Genomic DNA, 8,946 nt, shown 5'->3' with positions numbered 1-8,946 from the left:
TAGATTATACTGTAATGCAAGTGAGAAAAACTAACCGTGAAAAGGGGGCTATTGTAATTAATACCCCAATACATTCTAACCTGGAAATGTAATTTAAGAATAATACAATAATATTTTCAGCTTAAAATCGGCAGAAAAATAAGAATATGAATTCAGCCTCATGAGGCCGGAAAAACAAGATTCTTATAAAAAAGTGTATATGAATCAGTAGAAACAGAATGTTCCGCAGAATTACTATCTGTTAGCTAGTTTTTAAGCTTACAACTTTTTTTCCGGCATACTGTTATAAAATCTAGACTGGACCCAGCTGGACTCTGGACTCTCGACCGTCAACCAAAAAAAAAAAGCAATTAAAAATTAAAACGTTAAATAGTTAAATAAGTTTAATAGATAAGGTACACCACTATCTGTAAGCCGGAGATCGAACAGAAGGGATGACGAGAAAACGCATAAGGGTTGGTTGTTCGGAACGCAGGCATTCAACACGTAATTATCTCTAGAAAATAAAGGGTTACACCCTATTTACATTTCGAGTTCCGGTAACGCAAACTAAGATGTACTTTTTGCGAAGTCAAACCCTGGGGAAAAAATTCTTCTTATTAGGTGGCACCGTCCTTAGGTTAAATCGTAAGCCCCAAAATTACAACAATGCAGACTTTTGCGGTTGTTTTTTTTTTTGTTTTGTTTTGTTTTCATCCTTGCAGGGGCGTAATGTATACTGTGGTCCCTTTATGCTATCTTGTTAATTACTCGGGCCCGTAAGGGCACCGAGTTATAAAACACGTTAGATTTCAGTTTGTTTTTTTTTTTTTTTTCTGTTGCAGCAAAATGCATAATAGAAAGCACTTGGCGGTATTTGATTGGGCAATGCACAATGGAAGGCAGGTGGCGCTGTTTACATTGGTTATTAAAAGCAAACCACGTAGTCCAAAATCATGGAGAGCACTGTGATGCGTTTTTTGGATTACTTAAGATCGATGTTGCGTTGGCCTAATCGATTTCTTCTTGGGACGCTCAAAACACATACAAAGAAAGGCACACGCTTTTCGGGGTACACCCACGAAAAGATTTCTAGAGTCAGCTACGAAACGGGTCGTTCCGCGAACTGAATGAAACTGAAATGTACTCAAATGTAACTGAAATGGACGCAACTATTGAAAGCGATACAAGTCAAAATACTAATTCTTTAATAAGGTGCGGGTATTTTATTGAGAACTACTCTGAAGATGACAGCGACAAAGAAAAATAACTCGACAAAGAACATAGACGCTATATTGGAATCTTCTTAAGACAATGTAAAAACAATGGCACAGCCAACAAATGGCCTCGTGCTTGTACCATTCAAGTTCACCGCGAAAAAATAGCCTCCCGGTCAGTGTACCATTGACTACGAAGATACGTTTTTTGTCTATTGCGTTTTTTTGTGTTTTATTGTTAAACAGTTTGTTTCTTTGTGACGGTCTAGTGTATATCCTTTGTTCAACTAGCCATATTAGCGATCGTGTTCATTACTATCTTGTGTATATAGTTCTGTTTTAGTTTTACAATATTTGATATCATCAGTGGAGACTGTGATCAATACTTTAGAAAACTATTGTGATGTAGTTTGAAAGGCTGTACAGTTATTTGATTCTCAATGATGATAAAGACTTCATTCCAAATTAAGGAGAAATACAGGTCTTACCTTATTGTAAGCGCATTGAGATTTTTAAATGCGCCTATAAGAACTTTCTTTATTATTTTATTATTATTTATTATTAAAAAGGAGGAAACTTGCTGGAACATATTTGGTTAACAATGTACCGAGGTCCTCCATATTTCATCGTATTACTAGGAGATCACTTGCTCGTTGAAATCTAAGCACGTGGTATGTAACACTTTCCCAAAAGCATGGATGAACAGGTAAATGCAAAATGAAACTTAAATTTAATGCAGAAATGACCAGGGTGGGAATTTAACCCACGACCTTCGGGTTAGATCACCGCTGCTCTTACCGCCTGAGCTACAAGGTCCTAGTAAAACAACTGTCAAGGTGATGTTTTAGTGTATGGATCCAATGCTCAGGTAGTGAATGTGCAGCTATGTCACTATTACATATAATTATGACAGGAAATTAATTACTTACTGTAATTATTATGAACTCTACACTGCCTTATCAAGCTTATCGAGACAAACCTATTTAATGTTAACAGAATTACCTGCCGAGGTCATACCGTTCAACACAACTTTTCAGATTCAATACAGCCCAAATCATACTGGTAATGTACATGGACATTGCATAATAGACTTTGCTTACTGCATGTCTTTGATAGCTACTTTCCAAAATTTTGATCACAACAATTTGGTGCATATTACTGTGAGTATTTAAATTACAACAAATGGTATATTTTAAATATTTAATTATCATGATATAGATTCATATGGCATGGCCAACCTTGTGTACTACTGAAAGTATTTTTAAGTGTCGAGGTATAGTGCACAGCTTCACGTGTCATGCACGTGACAAACTGACCTTTACGTGCACCACTGCACGAAAGGTTGGTCATCGTAGAAAGATGTTTTCACATCTCACCTCCGTTTCTCTTTCATTTTTTTCTGCAAAAGATATTTCAGTGAGTCATTTCGTTTCATCCTAAACCGTTCAATTAGCGTTTCCTTTCTCAAACACTGAGCAAAAATAACCACCGGTCAGCAAAAAACAATGTGCCTAGCCATTTTGGAATAAATACACTATTGTTACCTCGTTTCCATGGTCCAGTGGTCATTGCCACCACCTATAATGAAAATAATCTGGGTCCGGGTATTCACTACATACAGAGTCGAACATCATGACAAGCACAATGTAAGGCCGAAGTAAGAAAGAAACAGACTTCTCTGTTTTCTTTTCTTTAGTGCTAAATTTGCCATATACACCACTGTATTTTTGCAGTCCTGAGTTTAGGCTAATTGTAGCCTCTTGTTTCCCTGAAGAAACAGGTTTAAAAACTGTTCACTAGTTCCAAAAATCAGTATTTTTGTAGGTGAGTTAGTATGCCTATGGTGTTGCGTGACTTTGGTAAACTGGTCCAATGTTTAGAAATAATTGACCTATCCTCAAATTGTCTTCTTGTCACGGGGGGATGTGTCGTCGCTTTATCTCAACAAAGAAGGATGTTATTGCTTTTGACCTTAAGGGCAAAGTAGGGCAAACCGCCCTGCCCTATTGATTCAGTTTGCCAGGCTTAGTATCTTTGAGGATAATTTCCAGAAATCCAAATTAAATCCATAGCAATGAAATAAAAGCCTTCAACGAAAGAACCAGTGATTAGATTTCTGGCCCCAGCCCCAAGTTGTTCGAAGGGTGGATAGCGCTATCCACAGGATAAATGGCCATAAATCACTATCCACTGGATAACGCAGTTGGTTTTGCTAGTGTTTATCCGCTGGATGGTGATTTATCTATTGGATAGCGCTATCCACTTTTTGAACAACAGAGGCCAGTTGTTCAAAGGGGGGATAACGCTATCCACCTGATAAATCACTATACATTGGATAGCGCAATTGGTTTTACTAGTGTTTATCCGACGGATAGAGCTATCCATCGACGGTTTGAACAACTGGCACCTGGTGACTAGGTGAATACTGATAGTGAATCGCCGCTGTGCCAGAGTTTTGTTCAATGTTGCCGCTTGTTAGAGTAAGATAACAAGAAATTTTATCTCACTTGTAGAAACAACTGTAGATATTGCGGTAAGTTCCGCCAAGAGTTAAAAGGCAAATGTTGCAATTACCTTGTCATCAACCAATCTTCAACACTGAAAAGCTCTTTGTAAAAGTCCTTTTGGCAGTCTAAAGCAATTCGTAACTTAAGTTGAAAGTGAATTTGCTCGTTGCTTTTTAATTTGTTTAAAAGTTATTTTTTTTCGTTTACGGTCTAGAGTCCAGCTGGGTCCATTCGAGCTTTTATAATATGTCCTTTTTTCTGCTCCAAAAAGGTTAAGGGTCAAGTTTACTGTATGTTTACATTTAAGAAATCTCTGAACGAAAGTTGAACTGGAAAGAATATTCTTTGAATATGAGTCTCAGCATTTCTTTAATATAGTTTGTGGGAATTGGAGGGTTATTTTTGTGAAAGTTTCCGTATGCTTTGCATCCTGTAGTGATTCTAGTGATTCCCTCTTCCTGTGGTATAGTTAACAATTATTCGATGAGCGTGCGTTGGATATGAGGTGGTAAATAGCCAACGAGGCGCGTAGCGCCGAGTTGGCTATAACCACTCTCATATCCAACAAGCGCGAATGGAATAATTGTTTTATTAAATTTCTTAAACTCCAAACAATTGGAAGTACGAAATACGAGCGAAAAAAGCGGGAAAATCCGAGCGAAATCGAGAAAACTTGACGAAGATGCGATGTTGTGTAATACCTTGTGGTCAGACAAACATTTGTTGCCTTTTCGTGTACTTCTAAACGTCGGAATTGATCCAAACTTTCCACAAAAAAGCTTTTCTTTTTTGGCTTTATTCAAAGAGAAATTTCGCTTTCCGGCGAAAAAAAATTTAGATTAGCAACGCTTAGCGCAATCATTTACCATATAAGGTCAAACTAAGGTATATGAGCTGATAACCGAGATTGAGTGAACCAATCAGAGCACGCGAAATGCATTATCCGAGGTTGTGAATTTAATAATTTATATTATTAAAAACTGGATCATTGGATAATGCAATTCGAGAGTTTTGATTGGCTAAGCCATCATGGGTTATGAGCCATTATACCATGATCTACAAACACGGCAAGCATATGCATGATTTTTTAGGCCTTTTTATTTTATTGTAGTCTAGTTTTTTTTATTTTGGGGGCGTTTTTAATAAAACAATTATTCCACTCGCGCTTGTTGGGTATGAGATGTTTATAGCCAACGAGGCGCGTATCTATCATCTCATATCCAACGCGCCCTCATGGAATAATTGTTAAATAGACTTGTGGCGTCCATCGATACAAGGAAAGTTCGTTTTCCAATCTTACAATAAAATTGATGAAATCTGTAGAGTCTTTAAGTCTTTTGTAGAGTGCATTTCCTGTTGGAAAATTGGAAGACATAATGGACTGCTTTGTCTCCTTTTAAGGTGATGTGTCCTGAATGAAGCAAGAAAATTTGGCACTTTTTCCATGTGAAAGTGTATTGACCAAACGTTGAAGTATTCAAAAATATGAAAATGTCGATCACACTTCCGAAAGAAATACTGCTGGTTTAGACAAGGAGTTTATGTGGGGGATTATCCGCATTTTGGTAGGAATTAGACCCAAATATATGTCCCCTGTATGTAGGGCATTATCCTTGTTTGGTTTTGCTTTGTGGCTAATGCCCCATGTTTCCCCGGGGTGGGGGTGAGAGTTTACAGTGACAGGTGCATAACAGGACAGACGCATGAAAAACTGACATCAATTTGTTAATTAGCAATTTCTAAGAGGTGATCAGTGCTACATTCTAATTCCCTTGTGGTGCTATTGTTTCGACATTGTTCATGTTGTGTTTAATTGTTACTCCTACAGGCCCTTGTTGCCATTCTTCCTCAAACACAAATGGAGTGCTTTGATGTGGAATCAAAATCGTGGAAGCCGTTGGCATCCCATGCACAAGCAACTAAAGTACGTGGCTGCTATTGTGCAGAGGTTGTTGGTAGTCAGTTATTTGTTGCTGGTTGTTATGGAGTCTTTCATTGTTATGACATGGAAGGAAATGTTTGGAAAGAGAAGAAAACGGGTTTACATGCAAAATCTTATTGCCGTGCCCTATGCACGGTAGGAGACTACATTTATCTCATCACCCTTCAGCACACACCACAAAGATATTGTCTCTCCGAGGATGAGTGGCAACAATATTCTGGAAATCCATCATTTTCTGCGAACCATCACAAGTACTCTGGAGCAACAGTACATCGCTCAAAAGTGTACGTCCTTTATGGGACAAGATCAGGGCCAGTGAATGGTAATTGGGTTATGCATAGTGCAAATTTGTGTTCCTTTGATCCTGTGAACAATGAATGGGAAGCAAAATCATCAACTTGCCAGCCTCATTTTGAGTCCAGCCTCTTTGTAGTCAATGGTAAAATGTATGTTGCTGGTGGTTGTAGTTCTTTTGATTATGACCTTGATAGGCCACGAGGTGACCCAGCTCCTGTTGAGGTTTATGATGAACAAAAGAACACGTGGTCAATTGTTGAGCAGAAACGTATTCCCTCAAACAATCTTAATGCAGTGGAAATAGAGGGAAGGGTTTATTTTATCATTAACAAATTTCCATTTGACAGTGGAATAAGGATCCCCCCATCAGGACAGGTGTATCCAGTTTGTCTGGATGCCTGGAAAAAATTGGCGAACATTCACAACAGTGCAGCACTCTGTCATCTACCTATGAAGAAGGGAATTTGAAAAATAAGCAACTGTGTGCTGTAATGAAATCCTTTTCTATCTGATCTACTGAGTTGGTTAACACAAAGATGACAAAACATTTCGTGTTTGCTGTCACTTAAATTCTATATGCAGGTGATATATAATCCAACATTCTTAGCGTAAGACAGATTGCAAATTTTCGGAAAATTTAGGGCAATCATTTTGCACATTTTTACGGAGCGGAGTTCATTGCTGATTTTTTTATTAGAAATCTTTTTTCTAACATATAACAACATAACATACACTTTATTTCAACTCGAATTATCCGGGAGTGGCCCTATTAAGCTAATATCTTTGGGAAAGAAAAGTAACAAATCAATTAAAATATTACAATACGTAGTTAGAAGGAGGAGCAGTCGTGGCTCAGTTGGCTAGTGCGCGGCTTTCGGAGCGAGAGGTCTCCGGTTCGATCCTCGGTAACTTAAACGTCTGTTTCGACTTTCCTATGATCCGTGTAGCTATAGCTTTAAATACCCGTTAAACGGAGCACTGACAGAGGGAGGGAGGTAAAGGGCTTCCATTGATACCAGCCTCGTAGCTGAAGGAAGTACCGACGTCAAATAAAGTTACTTTACCTTTAACTTTAGAACGCTAACATTTTAAACGTTCGTCTCCTTTATGGTTATCCTAAAATCCTTCAGTGATGTTATTGCTCTCATACTGTGCGGAAGTGAGTTCTACATTTTTGCAGCTTGATATCGGCTACACTTGAGGCCGTTAAGGTCAGTATGTTCTTTCCACTTTATTGAGTAACTGGGGTTACGGAGAACCGTGAACAGTTCTTTATAATTCTCTTTTCAAAGTTGTCGTTCTGCTAGTAAGCTACATTTACTCCAGATAACGATTACAGATACAAGAATTTTTGAAAGCGCTTTTAAACGGTTCACCTAAATAAATATTAGTGGGTGGGACACTGTAGTACTTATCACTGATAGTCATCATAAGGCGGCCAAAAGCCTTAGTTTATATTGATGACCGGCAGCCGGTCGAGCGGGTCTCGAAATTAGTAAATTTATATGACCGTCAGTCCGTCAAATTTTCAAATGGAAGAAAAACCTGGCTTGAACTCGGTTTTTTCCCGTGACTCCAGTGGTACATTACAACTCGACCAAGGGCACAGCGATTTCAGCCCGAAAACGTTCTTGACACTCATATCTCTTCTTTAAGTTGTGTGGTATACTGAATTCGACTTAAGCCTGGTTTCCATATGATCGTCCCGATCGCCCCAGACGTTTCAAATAATTTTCGGAGGCAATCGGGACGATTATATGGAAACACTACCAGGCGATCGCAATCGACCCGCGGGCGACTGAGACGACCTCGATCGTGAGGACATAGAACTCAGTTTTATCCAAGTGATCAAGGTCGTCTTAGTCGCCCGGGTCGTTTGCGATCATCAAGGTAGTGTTTCTATAATCGTCCCGATCGATCATATGGAAATCAGTCTTAAACTGACCGGTTGTTCTTCTGTGTATCATGCGGTAAGAAACTGAACTACATTGTTAATGTTATTAAATGTTAAAAAACGCCCCTAATTTGTTCTGCTAGGTTACAGTTTTACATTTCTTTCATTTATACTATTCACAACGACAAAACAAACAAATGCATGAGCAAAAGAAAGACGTTCTTAACTGACTCTCATCTTAGGTACGTTCTTTGTATATTCTTAAAATTTTGGTTAATCTCAACCTCAAGGTGCTTGTAGAAACGGTTCTCATAAAAAAAACTATGAAATTGGGCAAACAAGTTTTGTACAAGTTTGCATTAAAACGTTTCACTTGTCGTAGTTTGTGTCGAGGTTCTTTCTTGTTCTTCATGCAGGTGACTCATGCTTTACTTCAAAGGCACTTTCACTTGCAATGTCGTCTGGGGAAACACTGCGGCATCACGTTGATGTTGCATGATAAACTGCATGAAAACTTCAAACTAGAGCAGCCTGAGTTCTAATGACAATGCTTGCGAGCTCTTCAAAAATTGCAGGCTGGAAAATCCTAGTTAGCCAACAACAAATTGCTTTAAGCCCGCGGTTCCCTCTTGAGCGATAAGCACGAGCACAAGCATAACCACAGGACGTTCTGACACATGAAACAAGAAAAGAAAGTCAAGCAATAAGCAAGCGTTGTGGAGGAGATCTGGAAAGATCCCAAAATTGCGGACGAGGAACGTCGTAGGAGATCTTATGCTTGTGCTTATCTCATGTCCGTGCCCACTCGTGAAACAAGCACAAGCGTGAAAAAAGGAAAATTTCCTTTTATAGTGCTTGTGCTTCTGTTTGTGTTAATGCTTATTTTACATGCACCCGTTCCCACACGATTTTTCTTATGCTTATGCTTGTGCTTGTCCTTATCGCACAAGTGGGAACCAGGCTTTAGCCACTAACAATAGTCTGTGTGTCTTCAGCCGCTAGCACCTGAATACAAACCTCGAATTTGTTTATAGTTAACAGCTTCTTAAGGATAAGCAGGAGCTAATCAAGGGGAACCTCTATCTCTACCAATTCCTTGTGTCAACCCTT

At 38.8% G+C, this 8,946-nt stretch overlaps 1 protein-coding gene across 1 annotated transcript in view; it reads left to right on the top strand.

Moving 5' to 3' along the window:
- Positions 1 to 6,932, top strand: part of LOC138038630 (kelch-like protein 12) — a 31,271-nt gene extending 24,339 nt beyond the window's left edge. The window contains exon 2 of the mRNA XM_068884617.1: positions 5,532 to 6,932. Coding sequence (XP_068740718.1) covers positions 5,532 to 6,410 — 879 coding nt within the window. The 3' untranslated portion in view covers positions 6,411 to 6,932. The remainder of the gene's footprint in view (positions 1 to 5,531) is intronic.
- The last annotated feature ends 2,014 nt before the right edge of the window (positions 6,933 to 8,946 follow it).

Source organism: Montipora capricornis, chromosome 2, assembly GCF_036669925.1.
Source record: "Montipora capricornis isolate CH-2021 chromosome 2, ASM3666992v2, whole genome shotgun sequence".
Classification (NCBI taxonomy): domain Eukaryota; kingdom Metazoa; phylum Cnidaria; class Anthozoa; order Scleractinia; family Acroporidae; genus Montipora; species Montipora capricornis.
This window is presented reverse-complemented; position numbering and strand designations above follow the sequence as displayed.